This window comes from Phasianus colchicus, chromosome 39, assembly GCF_987193195.1.
Source record: "Phasianus colchicus chromosome 39, bPhaCol1.hap1.1, whole genome shotgun sequence".
NCBI classification, from domain to species: domain Eukaryota; kingdom Metazoa; phylum Chordata; class Aves; order Galliformes; family Phasianidae; genus Phasianus; species Phasianus colchicus.
In genome coordinates this window covers 1,398,075-1,415,534 of record NC_143474.1, presented here as the reverse complement: position 1 = coordinate 1,415,534, position 17,460 = coordinate 1,398,075, and the positions used below count along the sequence as shown (strand labels likewise).

Genomic DNA, 17,460 nt, shown 5'->3' with positions numbered 1-17,460 from the left:
CTATGTGTCCCTATGGGTCCCTATGGGTCCCTGTGGCTCCTTATGGCTCTTTATGGGATTCCTATGGCTCCCTATGGCTCCCTATGGGTCTGTATGGCTTCCTATGGGTTCCTATGGGTCTCTATGGGTCCCTGTGGGTCTCTATGGGTCCCTATGGCTCTTTATGGGATTCCTATGGGTCCCTATGGGTCCCTATGGGTCCCTGTGGCTCCCTATGGGTCCCTGTGGGTCTCTATGGGTCCCTGTGGGTCTCTATGGCTCCCTATGGGTCCCTGTGGCTCCCTATGGGTCTCTATGGGTCCCTGTGGCTCCTTATGGCTCTTTATGGGATTTCTATGGGTCTCTATGGGTCTCTATGGGTCCCTATGGGGTCCCTATGGGTCCCTAGGGTCCCAATGGTTCCTTATGGCTCCCTATGGGTTCCTATGGGTTCCTATGGTTCTTTATGGGATTCCTATGGGTCCCTATGGGTCCCTATGGGTCCCTGTGGCTCCCTATGGGGTCCCTATGGGTCCCTGTGGGTCTCTATGGGTCCCTATGGCTCTTTATGGGATTCCTATGGGTCCCTATGGGTCTCTATGGGGTCCCTGTGGCTCCTTATGGCTCTTTATGGGATTCCTATGGCTCCCTATGGCTCCCTGTGTCTCCCTATGGCTCCCTATGGGTCTGTATGGCTTCCTATGGGTCTCTGTGGGTCCCTATGGGTCCCTATGGGTCTCTATGCACCCCTATGGGTCTCTATGCGTCCCTATGGGTCTCTGTGGGTCCCTATGGGTCCCTATGGCTCCCTATGGCTCCCTATGGCTCCCTATGTGTCTCCATGTGTCCCTATGTGTCCCTATGGCTCCCTATGGGATCCCTACAGCTCCCTATGGGGTTTTTTCCCCCCCACTTGTAGGGCGAGGACGCCGAGGCTCGCCGGCTGCTCTCCATGGCGCTGCGGCAAAGCGACGGCGCGGCGGCGCTGCGGGAGAGCCTGCGGCACGCCGAGGCTGCCGTCAGGTGCCAGCCCAGCGACGGCAGGAACTGGTGTACGTGGGGCTCTGTGGGGTCTCTATGGGGCTCTATGGGGTCTTTATGGGGCTCTATGGGGCTCTGTGGGGTCTTTATGGGGCTCTATGGGGCTTTGTGGGGGCTCTGTGGGGCTCTGTGGGGTCTTTATGGGGCTCTATGGGGTCTCCATGCCCCACGCCGAGGCTGCCGTCAGGTGCCAGCCCAGCGACGGCAGGAACTGGTGTACGTGGGGCTCTGTGGGGTCTCTATGGGGCTCTATGGGGCTCTATGGGGTCTTTATGGGGCTCTATGGGGCTCTATGGGGTCTCTGTGGGGCTCTATGGGTCTCTATGGGGTCTTTATGGGGCTGTATGGGGCTCTATGGGGTCTTTATGGGGCTGTATGGGGCACATTGGGTCTCTATGGGGCTCTTTGGGGTCTCTATGGGGTCTCTATGGGGCTCTATGGGGCACTATGTGGTCTTTATGGGGCTCTGTGGGGCTCTGTGGGGCTCTGTGGGGCTCTGTGGGGCTCTATGGGGTCTTTATGGGGCTCTATGGGGTCTTTATGGGGCTCTATGGGGCTTTGTGGGGCTCTTTGGGGTCTCTATGGGACTCTATGGGGCTCTGTGGGGCTCTTTGGGGTCTCTATGGGGCTCTGTGGGGTTCTGTGGGGCTCTATGGGGCTCTATGGGGTCTCTATGGGGCTCTTTGGGGTCTCTATGGGTCTCTGTGGGTCTCTATGGGGTTCTTTGGGGTCTCTATGGGGCTTTTTGGGGACTCTATGGGGTCCTTATGGGGCTCTATGGGGCTCTATGGGGTCTCTGTGGGTCTCTATGGGGCTCTATGGGGTCTTTATGGGGCTGTATGGGGCTCTGTGGGGCTCTGTGGGGTCTCTGTGGGGCTCTATGGGGTCTTTATGGGGCTCTATGGGGCTTTGTGGGGGCTCTGTGGGTCTCTGTGGGGTCTTTATGGGGCTCTATGGGGTCTCTATGGGGCACACTGGGTCTCTATGGGGCTCTATGGGATCCTTATGGGGCTCTGTGGGGCACATTGGGTCTTTATGGGGCTCTGTGGGGTCTCCATGCCCCACGCCGAGGCTGCCGTCAGGTGCCAGCCCAGCGACGGCAGGAACTGGTGTACGTGGGGCTCTGTGGGGTCTTCATGGGGCTCTATGGGGCTCTATGGGGTCTCTGTGGGTCTCTATGGGTCTCTATGGGGTCTCTATGGGGTCTTTATGGGGCTCTATGGGGCTCGATGGGGTCTTTATGGGGCTTTATGGGGTCTTTATGGGGCTTTATGGGGCACAATGGGGTCTCTATGGGGCTCTGGGGGGCTCTTTGGGGTCTCTGTGGGGTCTTTATGGGGCTCTATGGGGCTCTGTGGGGCTCTGTGGGGTCTTTATGGGGCTCTATGAGGCACATTGTGTCTCTATGGGGCTCTATGGGGTCTTTATGGGGCTCTATGGGGCTCTGAGGGGCTCTATGGGTCTCTATGGGGTCTCTATGGGGCTCTATGGGGTCTTTATGGGGCTCTATGGGGCTCTATGGGTCTTTATGGGGCTCTGTGGGGTCTTTATGGGGCTCTATGGGGCTTTGTGGGGCTCTTTGGGGTCTCTATGGGACTCTATGGGGCTCTGTGGGGCTCTGTGGGGTCTTTATGGGGCTCTATGGGGCTCTGTGGGGCTCTATGGGGTCTTTATGGAGCTCTATGAGGCACATTGTGTCTCTATGGGGCTCTGTGGGGTCTCTGTGGGGCTCTATGGGGTCTTTATGGGGCTCTGTGGGGTCTCTATGGGGTCTTTATGGGGCTCTATGGGGCTCTATGGGGCTCTGTGGGGTCTTTATGGGGCTCTATGGGGCTTTGTGGGGGCTCTGTGGGGCTCTATGGGGTCTTTATGGGGCTCTATGGGGCTCTGTGGGGCTCTATGGGGTCTCTATGGGGCTCTATGGGGTCTTTATGGGGCTCTATGGGGTCTCCATGCCCCACGCCGAGGCTGCCGTCAGGTGCCAGCCCAGCGACGGCAGGAACTGGTGTACGTGGGGCTCTGTGGGGTCTCTATGGGGTCTTTATGGGGCACATTGGTCTCTATGGGGTCTCTATGGGGTCTTTATGGGGCTGTATGGGGCTCTATGGGGTCTTTATGGGGCTCTATGGGGCACATTGGGTCTCTATGGGGCTCTTTGGGGTCTCTATGGGGTCTTTATGGGGCTCTATGGGGCTCTATGGGGTCTCTGTGGGGCTCTATGGGTCTCTATGGGGTCTTTATGGGGCTGTATGGGGCTCTATGGGGTCTTTATGGGGCTCTATGGGGCACATTGGGTCTCTATGGGGCTCTATGGGGTCTTTATGGGGCTGTATGGGGCTCTGTGGGGTCTCTATGGGGCTCTATGGGGTCTTTATGGGGCTCTATGGGGCTTTGTGGGGGCTCTGTGGGTCTCTGTGGGGTCTTTATGGGGCTCTATGGGGTCTCTATGGGGCACACTGGGTCTCTATGGGGCTCTATGGGGTCTCCATGCCCCACGCCGAGGCTGCCGTCAGGTGCCAGCCCAGCGACGGCAGGAACTGGTGTACGTGGGGCTCTGTGGGGTCTCTATGGGGTCTTTATGGGGCTCTATGGGGCTTTGTGGGGCTCTTTGGGGTCTCTATGGGACTCTATGGGGCTCTGTGGGGCTCTTTGGGGTCTCTATGGGGCTCTGTGGGGTCTCTGTGGGTCTCTATGGGGTCTTTATGGGGCTGTATGGGGCTCTATGGGGTCTTTATGGGGCTCTATGGGGCACATTGGTCTCTATGGGGTCTCTATGGGGTCTTTATGGAGCTGTATGGGGCTCTATGGGGTCTTTATGGGGCTCTATGGGGCACATTGGGTCTCTATGGGGCTCTATGGGGTCTCTATGGGGCTCTATGGGGTCTCCATGCCCCACGCCGAGGCTGCCGTCAGGTGCCAGCCCAGCGACGGCAGGAACTGGTGTACGTGGGGCTCTGTGGGGTCTCTGTGGGGCTCTATGGGGTCTTTATGGGGCTCTATGGGGTCTCTGTGGGTCTCTATGGGGCTCTATGGGGTCTTTATGGGGCTGTATGGGGCTCTATGGGGTCTTTATGGGGCTCTGTTGGGCACATTGGGTCTCTATGGGGCTCTATGGGGTCTTTATGGGGCTGTATGGGGCTCTATGGGGTCTTTATGGGGCTCTGTTGGGCACATTGGGTCTCTATGGGGCTCTGTGGGGTCTCTATGGGGTCTTTATGGAGCTCTGTGGGGCTCTGTGGGGCTCTATGGGGTCTTTATGGGTCTCTATGGGGCTCTGTGGTGTCTCTATGGGGCTCTATGGGGTCTTTATGGGGCTCTATGGGGCACATTGGGTCTCTATGGGGTCTTTATGGGGCTCTATGGGGCACTATGGGTTCTTTATGGGGCTCTGTGGGTCTCTATGGGGTCTTTATGGGGCTCTATGGGGGCACTATGGGGTTTCTATGGGGCTCTGTGGAGCACTCTGTGGGGTCTCTATGGGGTCTTTATGGGACTTTATGGGGTCTTTATGGGGCGTTGTGGGTCTCTATGGGGTCTCTATGGGGTGCTCATGGGGCTTTATAGGGCTCTGTGGGGTCTTTATGGGGCTCTATGGGGCACTACGGGGTCTTTATGGGGCTCTGTGGGGCTCTATGGGGTTTTTATGGGGCTCTATGGAGTCTCTGTGGGGTCTTTATGGCGCTCTATGGGGTCTTTATGGGACTCTATGGGGCTCTATGGGGCACTATCGGGTCTTTATGGGGCTCTATGGGGTCTTTATGGGGCTCTATGGGGCTTTATGGGGTCTTTATGGGGCTCTATGATGTCTCTATGGGGTCTCTATGGGGTCTCTATGGGGTCTTTATGGGGTTCTATGGGGTACATTGGGTCTCTATGGGTCTCTATGGGGTCTTTATGGGGCTCTATGGGGCACTACGGGGTCTTTATGGGGCTCTGTGGGGCTCTATGGGGTCTCTATGGGGCTCTATGGGGTCCTTATGGGTCTCTATGGGGCTCTGTGGGGTTCTGTGGGGTCTTTATGGGGCACTATGGGGTCTTTATGGGGCTCTATGGGGCACATTGGGTCTCTATGGGGCCTCTATGGGGGAATATGGGGCTCTATGGGGTCTCTATGTGGGTCTGTGGGTCTCTATGGGGTCTCTATGGGGCAATATCGGGCTCTATGGGGCTCTATGGGGTCTGTGGGGCTCCTGCTGTCTCTATGGGGCTCTATGGGGTCTGTGAGGTTCCTGCTGTCTCTATGGGGCTCTGTGGGTCTCTGTAGGGCTCTGTGGGTCTCTATGGGATCTGTGTGTGTGTCCCCACCCCACACTTGTGGGTCCCACCCCACAGATGTGCTGGGCAATGCCTACGTCTCTCTGTTCTTCGCCGGGGGGCAGCGCCCCGAAGTGGCCAGGAGGGCTTTGGGGGCTTATGGACAGGCGGTATGGGGCTGTGGGGGGGTATGGGGTGGCTGTGGGGTGGGTAGGGGGGGATATGGGGTGTTATGGGGTGATATGGGGTGGATATGGGGTGTTATGGGGTGAGTATGGGGGGATATGCGGTGGGTATGGGGCTGTGAGGGGGTATGGGGTGGCTATGGGGTGGGTAGGGGGGCATATGGGGTGGATAAGGGGGGATGTGGGGTGTTATGGGGTGGATATGGGGTGTTATGGAGGTGTTACGGGGTGGGTATGGGGTGTTATGGGGTGGATATGGGGTGTTATGGAGGTGTTACGGGGTGGGTATGGGGTGTTATGGGGTGGATATGGGGTGGTAGGGGGTGTTATGGGGTGGATATGGGGGGATATGGGGTGGGTATGGGGATGTGGGGGGGTATGGGGTGGGTATGGGGTGTTATGGGGTGGTTATGGGGGGATATGGGGTGGGTAGGGGGTGTTATGGGATGGATATGGGGTGGATATGGGGTGGATATGGGGTGGATATGGGAGGTACGGGGTGGCAGGGGGTGTTATGGGGGAGGTATGGGGGGATATGGGGTGGGTATGGGTCTGTGGGGGGGTATGGGGTGGATATGGGGTGATATGGGGTGGGTAGGGAGTGGGTAGGGGGTGTTGTGGGGTGGGTTTGGGATGCTATGGGGTAGATGTGGGGGGATATGGAGTGGATAAGGGGGGATGTGGGGTGTTATGGGGTGGGTATGGGGTGGGCATGGGATGCTATGGGGTGGATATAGGGTGCTGTGGGGTGGGTATGGGGCGATATGGGGTGGTTATAGGGCTCTGTGGGTCTCTATGGGATCTGTGGGTCTCTGTGGGGCTCTGTGGGTCGCTATGGGGTCTCTATGGAGTCCCTATGGGGTTTCTGTGGGGTCTCAATGGGTCCCTATGGGTCTCTATGGGGTCTCTGTGGGGTTCCTATGGGATCTGTGGGTCTCTATGGGTCTTTATGGGTCCCTATGGGTCCCTATGGGATCTATGGGTTTCTATGGGGTCCCTATGGGTCCCTATGGGTCTCTATGGGTCCCTTTGGGGTCCCTATGGGATCTATGGGTCTCTATGGGGTCTCTATGGGTCCCTATGGGTCTCTATGGGTCCCTATAGGGTCCTATGGGATCTATGGGTCTCTATGGGGTTTCTATGGGGTTTCTATGGGGTCCCTATGGGTCACAGTGGCTCCTGCCCCATAGGAAAAAGTCGACCCGACGGCCGCCTCCAATCCCGACCTGCACCTGAACCGCGCCACGGTGAGAGCCAATGGGAGCCGGGGGCGGGGCGCTGGGCGGCCAATGGGAGCGCGGGGATGGAGGGAGAAGGGGGCGGGGCTATAGGATCTATGGGGCGCTACGGGGTCTCTGTGGGGCAGCTTTGGGGGCACGGTGGGGTCTCTGTGGGGCGCTATGGGTCACTATGGGGTTTTTGTGGGGTTTCTGTGGGGCTCTGTGGGGCACTGTGGGTCTCTATGGGTCACTGTGGGGCTCTGTGGGGTCTCAGTGGGTCACTATGGGGCTCTATGGGTCACTATGGGTCACTATGGGGCTCTATGGGTCACTATGGGGCACTATGGGGCTCTGTGGGGTCTCTATGGGGCTCTGTGGGGCTCTATGGGTCTGTATGGGGCTCTGTGGGTCTCTATGGGTCTCTATGGGGTCTCTATGGGGCTCTATGGGTTTCTATGGGGTCTCTATGGGGCTCTATGGGGCTCTATGGGTCTCTTTATGGGTTCTGTGGGTCTCTATGGGTCCCTGTAGGTTTCTATGGGGTCTCTGTGGGTCTCTATGGGTCACTATGGGGCTCTGTGGGTCTCTATGGGTCCCTATGGGTCTCTATGGGGTTTCTGTGGGTCTCTGTGGGTCCCTATGGGTCTCTATGGGGTTTCTGTGCATCTCTATGGGGCACTGTACGACTCTATGGGGACTCCATGGGGCACTGTGGGTCTCTATGGTTCTCTGTGGGGTCTCTATGGGGTCTCTATGGGGCACTATGGGGCACTGTGGGGTCTCTATGGGGTCTCTATGGGGCACTATGGGGCTCTGTGGGGTCTCTATGGGGTCTCTGTGGGGCCCTGTGGGGCATTATGGGTCTCTATGGGTTTCTGTGGGTCTCTATGGGGTCTCTATGGGTCACTATGGGGTATTTATGGAGTCTCTATGGGGTCTCTATGGGTCTCTATGGGTTTCTATGGGTCCCTATGGGTCCCTGTAGGTTTCTATGGGGTCTCTATGGGATCTTATGCGGTTCTGTGGGTCTCTATGGGTCCCTATGGCTCACTATGGGGCTCTGTGGGTCTCTATGGGGCTCTATGGGGTCCCTGTGGGGCTCTGTGGGGTCTCTATGGGGCACTGTAGGACTCTATGGGGTCTCCATGGGGCACTGTGGGTCTCTATGGGTCTCTGTGGGGTCTCTATGGGGTCTCTATGGGGTCTCTATGGGGCACTATGGGGCTTTGTGGGGTCTCTATGGGGTCTCTGTGGGGCCCTATGGGTCCCTATGGGGCTCTATGGGTCTCTATGGGGCTCTATGGGGGCTCTATGGGGTCTCTATGGGGCTCTATGGGGGCTCTATGGGGCTCTATGGGTCTCTTTATGGGTTCTGTGGGTCTCTATGGGTCCCTGTAGGTTTCTATGGGGTCTCTATGGGATCTTATGGGGTTCTGTGGGTCTCTATGGGTCACTATGGGGTCTCTATGGGTCCCTATGGGGCTCTATGGGTCACTATGGGGTTTTTATGGGGTCTCCGTGGGTCTCTATGGGTCACTATGGGGCTCTTTGGGTCTCTATGGGGTCCCTATGGGTCTCTATGGGTCCCTATGGGTCTCTATGGGGTTTCTGTGGGTCTCCATGGGGCACTGTGGGTCTCTATGGGTCTCTGTGGGGTCTCTATGGGTCTCTATGGTTCTCTATGGGGCTCTATGGGTCTCTATGGAGTCTTTATGGGGCACTATGGGGTGTCTGTGGGTCTCTATGGGTCACTATGGGGGTCTGTGGGTCTCTATGGGGTTTTTATGGGGTCTCTGTGGGTCTCTATGGGTCCCTATGGGTCTCTATGGGGTTTCTGTGGGTCTCTAGGGGTCACTATGGGGCTCTGTGGGGCTCTGTGGGGTCTCTATGGGGCACTATAGGTCTCTATGGGGTCTCCATGGGGCACTGTGGGTCTCTATGGGTCTCTGTGGGGTCACTATGGGGTCTCAATGCAGTCTCTATGGGGCACTATGGGGCTCTGTGGGGTCTCTATGGGGTCTCTGTGGGGCCCTATGGGTCCCTATGGGGCTCTGTGGGGTATCTAGGGGCTCTATGGGGCTCTATGGGGCTCTATGGGTCTCTTTATGGGTTCTGTGGGTCCCTATGGGTCCCTGTAGGTTTCTATGGGGTCTCTATGGGATCTTATGGGGTTCTGTGGGTCTCTATGGGTCACTATGGGGTCTCTATGGGTCCCTATGGGGCTCTATGGGTCCCTGTAGGTTTCTATGGGGTCTCTGTGGGTCTCTATGGGTCACTATGGGGCTCTGTGGGGTCTCTATGGGTCTCTATGGGTCTCTATGGGTCTGTATGGGGTTTCTGTGGGTCTCTATGGGGCTCTGTGGGGTCTCTATGGGGCACTGTAGGACTCTATGGGGTCTCCATGGGGCACTATGGGTCTCTATGGGTCTCTGTGGGGTCACTATGGGGTCTCTATGGGTCTCTATGGGTTTCTATGGGTCTCTATGGGGTCTCTATGGGTCACTATGGGGTATTTATGGAGTCTCTATGGGGTCTCTATGGGTCTCTATGGGTTTCTATGGGTCCCTATGGGTCCCTGTAGGTTTCTATGGGGTCTCTATGGGATCTTATGCGGTTCTGTGGGTCTCTATGGGTCCCTATGGGTCTCTATGGGGTTTCTGTGGGTCTCTATGGGTCTCAATGGGGCTCTGTGGGGTCTCTATGGGGCACTATAGGTCTCTATGGGGTCTCCGTGGGGCACTGTGGGTCTCTATGTGTTTCTGTGGGTCTCTATGGGGTCTCTATGGGTCTTTGTGGGGTTTTTATGGGGTCTCTGTGGGTCTCTATGGGTCACTACGGGGCTCTGTGGGGTTCTGTGGGGTCTCTATGGGGCTCTTTGGGTCTGTATGGGGCTCTGTGGTCTCTATGGGTCACTATGGGGTCTCTATGGGTCTTTGTGGGGTTTTTATGGGGTCTCTGTGGGTCTCTATGGGTCACTACGGGGCTCTGTGGGGTCTCTATGGGGCTCTGTGGGTCTCTATGGGGCTCTATGGGTCCCTATGGGTCTCTATGGGGTCTCTGTGGGTCTCTATGGGGCTCTATGGGGCTCTGTGGGGTCTCTTTGGGGCTCTATGGGGCTCTATGGGGTCTCTGTGGGTCTCTATGGGGCTCTATGGGGTCTCTGTGGGGCTCTATGGGGCACTATGGGGCTCTATGGGGCACTGTGGGGTCTCTATGGGGTTTTTATGGGTTCTCTGTGGGGCTCTATGGGGCTCTATGGGGTCTCTGTGGGGTCTCTGTGGGTCTCTATGGGGCTCTATGGGGCTCTGTGGGGTCTCTATGGGGCTTTTATGGGGTCTCTGTGGGCTCTATGGGTCAATATGGGTCTCTATGGGGCTCTATAGGGTCACTACGAGGTTTCTATGGGTCTCTATGGGGTCTCTATGGGTCCCTATGTGTTTCTATGGACTCTATGGGGCGCTATGGGTTCCTATGGGGCACAGTGGGGCTCCGCGTGCCGCCTCTCAACCAATCAGCGCTCCCCATATTCCCTTCCCCCAATCACGCGCCGTCCTTAAACTCCCATCAACCAATCACGCGCCTTTCCATCCCTTGGGAGGGGAAGGGGGGCGGGACCGGAAGCGAGGGCGGGACTTCCGCCCGCCTCAACCAATCCTCTTCCGTGCAGCTGCTGCAGTTCGAGGAGAACTACGGGGCCGCCCTGGATGGTTACGCACGGGCGGCGGCTCTGGCTCCTGATTGGCCGGAACCGCGCATGCGCCGCGCCAGGCTGCTAGATTACCTGGGGCGGATCTGCGCCGCTCTTGGTGGAGCGGTGAGCCGGAAGTGGGCGGGGCGTGAGCCGGAAGTGGGCGGGGTTTGGGGGTTTTTGATTGGCAGGTGGGGGGGGTGGGATGGGGAGCGGGGTGGGCGGGGCTTGGGGCGGAAGTGGGCGGTGATTGGGTGAGGTGAGGAAGAGAGGGCGTTGTGACAGAGGGAAGAGGAAGTGGGCGGGGCTTGCGGCGGAAGTGGGCGGGGTTTGGGGTTTTTGATTGGCAGGTGGGGGGTGGGATGGGGAGCGGGGTGGGCGGGGCTTGGGGCGGAAGTGGGCGGTGATTGGGTGAGGTGAGGAAGAGAGGGCGTTGTGACAGAGGGAAGAGGAAGTGGGCGGGGCTTGCGGCGGAAGTGGGCGGGGCTTGGCGTGGGGGATGTTTTCAGGGTCGGGATTGGGTGAGTGGAAGTGGGCGGGGCGCTGGCCGGAAGTGGGCGGGGATTGGTCGGTTTTTTGGAAGGGGCCGGGGTTTGGGTGGAGAAGGTTTGGTTTGCAAGCGGAAGTGGGCGGGGCGTTTGGCCGGAAGTGGGCGTGGTGGGTGGGTAGGAGTGGCTTTAGTGCTGTGCGAGTCGTGAGCGGAAGTGGGCGGGGCGTTTGCCGGAAGTGGGCTGGACGCCGACCGGAAATGAACAGTGCACGAACCGGAAGTGGTTTGGGTGTTTGGGGAACGAAGAGGGCGGGGTTTTGAGGTGGCTGTGGTGGGGGGCAACCGGAAGTGGGGGTGTGGACCGGAAGTAGGCGTGGCTTTGACAGGAAGTGGCTGCTTGGGGGAAAATACTGGGAAGTTTTGGGAAAATTGGGCGGAATTTTTGGGGAAATTTTGGGGGTTTGGGGAAAAATTGTGGGAGTTTGTCGAAAAATTCTGGGTATTTTGTGGAAAAATGTGGGAGTTTGGGGAAAAAATGTGGGAATTTGGGAAAAGTTTTGGAATTTGGGTGAAAATGTTTGAATTTTGGGATAACTATGAGAATTTGGGGGAAAAATTCTGAGGAATTCGGAAAATTTGTGGGAATTTGTGAGAATTTGGGGAAAGATCATGGGAATTTGGGAAAAATTGTGGGAAGTTGGGGGAAAAGTGTTGGAATTCGGGGAAAATTATGACAGTTTAGGGAAAAATTATGGGAATTTGGGAAAAATTGTGGGAACTTAGGGTAAAAGTGTGGGAATTTGGGGAAAATTGTGAGAATTTGGGAAAGATCATGGGAATTTTGAAAAAATGTGGGAACTTGGGGGAAAAGTGTTGGAATTCGGGGGAAATTGTGAGAATTTGGGGAAAAATTATGGGAATTCGGGAAAAAAATGTGGGAATTTGGGGGAAAATTGTGAGAATTTGGGGGAAAAGTGTTGGAATTGGGGGAAAATTGTCAGAATTTGGGGAAAAATTAAGAGAATTTGGGAAAATTTGTGGGAATTTGGGGAAAATTGTGAGAATTTGGGGAAAGATCATGGGAATTTGGGAAAAATTGTGGGAAGTTGGGGGAAAAGTGTTGGAATTCAGGGAAAATTATGACAATTTGGGGAAAAATTATGGGAATTTGGTGGAAAAATTGTTGGAACTTAGGGTAAAAGTGTGGGAATTTGGGGAAAATTGTGGGAATTTGGGGAAAGATCGTGGGAATTTCGGGAAAAGTGTGGGAATTTTGGGGAAAAGTGTGGGAATATGGGGAAAAGCGTGAGAATTTGAGGAAAGATTTGGGAATTTGGGTAAAATTGCGGGAATTTGGTGGAAAAGTGTGGGAATTCGGGGAAAATTGTGACAGTTTGGGGAAAAATTATGGGAATTTGGGAAAAATTGTGGGAACTTAGGGTAAAAGTGTGGGAATTTGGGGAAAATTGTGGGAATTTGGGGAAAGATCGTGGGAATTTGGGGAAAAGTGTGGGAATTTTTGGGAAAAGGGGGGGAATATGGGGAAAATCGTGAGAATTTGAGGAAAGATTGTGGGAATTTGGGTAAAATTGCGGGAATTTGGTGGAAAAGTGTGGGAATTCGGGGAAAATTGTGACAGTTTGGGGAAAAATTATGGGAATTTGGGAAAAATTGTGGGAACTTAGGGTAGAAGTGTGGGAATTTGGGGAAAATTGTGGGAATTTGGGAAAAAATTGTGGGAATTTGGGGGAAAATTGTGGGAACTTGGGGGAAAAGTGTTGGAATTCGGGGGAAATTGTGAGAATTTGGGGAAAAATTATGGGAATTAGGGAAAAAAATGTGGGAATTTGGGGAAAATTGTGGGAATTTTGGGGGAAAAGTGGGAATTTGGGGGAAAAGTGTGGGAATTTGGGGAAAATCGTGAGAATTTGGGGAAAGTTCATGGGAATTCAGTAAAATCTGTGGGAATTCAGGGAGAAATCATGGGTATTTTGGGAAAAATTGTCATTTTTGGAATCTTTGTGGGAAACACCTCAATTTTTGTGGCGAAACGCGTGGATTTTGGGGGGAATTGGGGCATTTTGGGCTGCAAACAGAAAATTCAGGTGGAGGTGCTCAAAATTGGTGTCAATTCAGGTGAGTCGGGGCGGATTTTAGGTCCAAATTTTGCCGTTTTGGGTCAGATCCTCACCCAAACTTTTCACCGTTTCCGCTTCAAGTTTTTGCTGTTTTTTTTTTGTATTTTTGCCCGAATTTGGTTCTTTTTACCCCAAAATCAGGGCAAGGCAAGGGGTCGGAGGCGCAGGGCTCTGTCCCCATCGTTGCTGGGAGCTTTGGGGGACGCCGTGACCCCGATGGCAGCGCTGTGGGATGGGGACAACGTGGGGCGGGCGCTGCTGGGCCGAGTGCTGGGCTGCGTGCTGCCCGAGGAGCGCGTCCCCATGTGAGTTTTGGGCTGAAATCGCACCTTTTTGGGGCTTTTTGGGGGGTCGGGGGGGGGTTCGTTCGCCCCATAGAGACACACGGAGCCCCTCAGAGCCCCATAGAGCCCCATAGAGACCCATAGAGACCCATAGAGCCCCATAGAGACCCATAGAGACCCATAGAAACTTATAGGGACCTATAGAGACCCCATAGAGACCCATAGAATCCTATAGAAACTTCTAGGGACTCATAGAGACCCCACAGAGCCCCACAGAGCCCCATAGAGCCCCACAGAGCCCCGTAGAGACCCATAGAATCCCATAGAGATCCATAGAGCCCCATAGAGAGCCATAGGGACCCATAGAACCCCATAGAGACCCATAGCGACCCATAGAACTCTATAGAGCCGCATAGAGCCCCATAGGGCCACATAGAAACCCCATAGAGCCCCATAGAAACCCCACAGAGCCCCATAGAGAGCCATAGAGACTCATAAAGCCCCATAGAACCCCATAGAACCCCGCAGAGCCCCATAGAAACTTACAGGGACTCATAGAGACCCCACAGATCCCCGTAGAGACCCATAGAACCCCATAGAGACCAATAGAGACCCATAGAGACCCCATAGAAACTTATAGGGACCCATAGAGACCCCACAGAGCCTCATAGAGACCCCATAGAAACCCCATAGAACCCTATAGTGCCTCATAGAGCCTCATATGCCCCACAGAGACCCCATAGAGACCCATAGAGCCCCATAGAAACCCCATAGAGCCCTATAGAGCCCCGTAGAGGTCCCATAGAGCCCCAGACACCCCATAGTGCCCCACAGAGACCCATAGAGCCCCATAGAGTCCCATAGAGCCCCATAGAGACCCCAAAGTACCCCATAAAGACCCCATAGAGCCCTATAGAGCCCTATAGAGCGTCATACGCCCCGGAGACCCCATAGAGACCCCACAGAGACCCCATAGAGCCCCATAGAGCCCCATAGAGCCTCATATGCCTCGGAGACACCGTAGAGACCCACAGAGACCCCATAGAGCCCCATAGAGCCCCCTAGAGACCCCATAGTGCCCTATAGAGCCTCATATGCCCCAGAGATGCCATAGAGACCCACAGAGACCCCATAGCGACCCTATAGAGCCCCATAAAGCCTTGTATGCCCCAGAGAGACCCCATAGAGCCCCATAGAGTCCCATAGAGCCCCACAGAGACCCATAGAGCCCCATAGAGTCCCATAGAGCCCCATAGAGACCCCAAAGTGCCCCATAAAGACCCCATAGAGCCCTATAGAGCCCTATGGAGCGTCATATGCCCCGGAGACCCCATAGAGCCCCATAGAGACCCCACAGAGTCCCATGGAGCCCCATAGAGACCCCATAGAGACCCACAGAGACCCCAGAGAGCCCCATAGAGCCCCAGAGACCCCATAGTGCCCCATAGAGCCCCATAGAGCCTCATATGCCCCGGAGACACCATAGAGACCCACAGAGACCCCATAGAGCCCTATAGAGACCCCATAGTGTCCCATAGAGCCCCATAGAGACCCCATAGTGCCCCATAGAGCCCCATAGAGACCCCATAGAGACCCGTGGTGCCCCATAGAAACTCCATAGAACCCCATAGAGACCCCATAGTGCCTTATAGAGCCTCATATGCCCCACAGAGTCCCCATAGAGCCCCATAGTGCCCCATAGAGACCCCACAGAGCCCCATAGAGACCCCATAGAGACCCCGTGGCATCCCATAATGCTGTGCGTGTGCCCCACAGCGCCGTGGGGCTGTCGGACGGGACGGGGTCGGTGGTGCTGAGCGTTTACAACGCGGCCCCAGGATGGGGGTTGGCCGTGGGGGACGCCGTCGCTGTGGGGCAGCCCCACGTCCGCCGTCACCACATCCAGCATCAGGGCAAGGTGGGGCACTGGGACGGGACTGGGATGGGACTGGGATGGGGTTATGGGGCACTGGGAGGGACTGGGATGGGAGTGGGATGGGGTTATGGGGCACTGGGAGGGACTGGGATGGGAGTGGGATGGGGTTATGGGGCACTGGGAGGGACTGGGATGGGGTTATGAGGCACTGGGACGGACTGGGATGGGGTTATAGGGGACTGGGAGGGACTGGGATGGGACTGGGATGGGGTTATGGGGCACTGGGAGGGACTGGGAGGGACTGGGATGGGGTTATGGGGCACCGGGAGGGACTGGGATGGGACTGGGAGGGACTGGGATGGGGTTATGGGGCACTGGGAGGAAATGGGAGGGACTGGGATGGGGATATGGGGGACTGGGAGGGACTGGGAGCGACTGGGATGGGGTTATGGGGGACTGGGAAGGACTGGGAGGGACTGGGATGGGGTTATGGGGCACTGGGAGGGACTGGGAGGGACTGGGATGGGGTTATGGGGCACTGGGAGGGACTGGGAGGGACTGGGATGGGGTTATGGGGGACTGGGAGGGACTGGGATGGGACTGGGATGGGGTTATGGGGCACTGGGAGGAAATGGGAGGGACTGGGATGGGGATATGGGGGACTGGGAGGGACTGGGAGCGACTGGGATGGGGTTATGGGGGACTGGGAAGGACTGGGAGGGACTGGGATGGGGTTATGGGGCACTGGGAGGGACTGGGAGGGACTGGGATGGGGTTATGGGGCACTGGGAGGGACTGGGAGGGACTGGGATGGGGTTATGGGGGACTGGGAGGGACTGGGATGGGACTGGGATGGGGTTATGGGGCACTGGGAGGAAATGGGAGGGACTGGGATGGGGATATGGGGGACTGGGAGGGACTGGGAGCGACTGGGATGGGGTTATGGGGGACTGGGAAGGACTGGGAGGGACTGGGATGGGGTTATGGGGGACTGGGAGGGACTGGGATGGGGTTATGGGGCACTGGGAGGGAATGGGATGGGGTTATGGGGCACTGGGAGGGAATGGGATGGGAGTGGGATGGGGTTATGGGGCACTGGGAGGGACTGGGATGGGACTGGGATGGGGATATGGGGGACTGGGAGGGACTGGGAGCAACTGGGAGGGACTTGGGGGGTAACTGGGAGGGACTGGGATGGGGTTGTGGGGCACTGGGAGGGACTGGGATTGATTTGGGGGCAACTGGGATGGACTGGGAGGGACTGGGATGGAGTTATGGGGCACTGGGAGGGACTGGGAGGTAACTGGGTGGTTACTGGGATGAACTGGGAGGCACTGGGATGGACTGGGAGGATATAGAGGCCCATACTGGTTCCTGCTGGTCTGCGTTGACCACTATGGGGCTGTACTGGTCCATACTGGTCTGTAGTGATCCTTACTGGTCCATACTGGTCCTTACTGGTCTGTAGTGATCCTTACTGGTCCATACTGGTCTTTATTGGTTCATACTGGTCTTAAGTGACAGTAGAGAAGTAAGTGTAGGCCAACTCCTACTGGATCTTACTGGGATCTACTGGTTCCTACGTATCTCCGTTGACCACTGCTGGTCCTTACTGGTCCATACTGGTCCTTACTGCTCTGTACTGGTCCTTACTGGTCCATACTGGTCTTTATTGGTTTGTACTGGTCTTAAGTGACAATAGAGAAGTAAGCGTAGGCCAACTCCTACTGGATCTTACTGGGATCTACTGGTTCCTACGTATCTCCGTTGACCACTGCTGGTCCATACTGGTCTGTACTGGTCCTTACTGGTCCATACTGGTTCATACTGGTCCATAATGGTCTTGAGAAACCATAGTAGGTCGTAGACCTACTGGATTCTCCTCGGTCCAACTGGGATCCACTGGTTCCTATGGGTGTCTGTTGACCACTACTGGTCCATACTGGTCCTTACTGGTCCATACTGGTCTGTAGTCATCCTTACTGGTCCATACTGGTCTTTATTGGTTCGTACTGGTCTTAAGTGACGATAGAGAAATAAGTGTAGGCCAACTCCTACTGGTTCTTACTGGGATCTACTGGTTCCTACGTATCTCCGTTGACCACTGCTGGTCCATACTGGTCTGTACTGGTCCTTACTGGTCCATACTGGTTCATACTGGTCCATAATGGTCTTGAGAAACCATAGTAGGTCGTAGACCAACTGAATTCTTTTGGTTCCAACTGGGATCCACTGGTTCCTATGGGAGTCTGTTCACCACTACTGGTCCATACTGGTCCTTACTGGTCCATACTGGTCTGTAGTC

At 56.0% G+C, this 17,460-nt stretch overlaps 1 protein-coding gene across 1 annotated transcript in view; it reads left to right on the top strand.

The window, feature by feature from the left end:
- The window catches only part of TTC5 (tetratricopeptide repeat domain 5), a 30,775-nt gene that overhangs the window by 12,818 nt on the left and 497 nt on the right, over positions 1–17,460 (top strand). The window contains exons 3-8 of the mRNA XM_090130092.1: positions 899–1,031; positions 5,353–5,444; positions 6,650–6,706; positions 10,347–10,493; positions 13,137–13,300; positions 15,056–15,197. Of these exons, the coding sequence (XP_089986218.1) occupies positions 899–1,031; positions 5,353–5,444; positions 6,650–6,706; positions 10,347–10,493; positions 13,137–13,300; positions 15,056–15,197 (735 nt within the window). The remainder of the gene's footprint in view (positions 1–898; positions 1,032–5,352; positions 5,445–6,649; positions 6,707–10,346; positions 10,494–13,136; positions 13,301–15,055; positions 15,198–17,460) is intronic.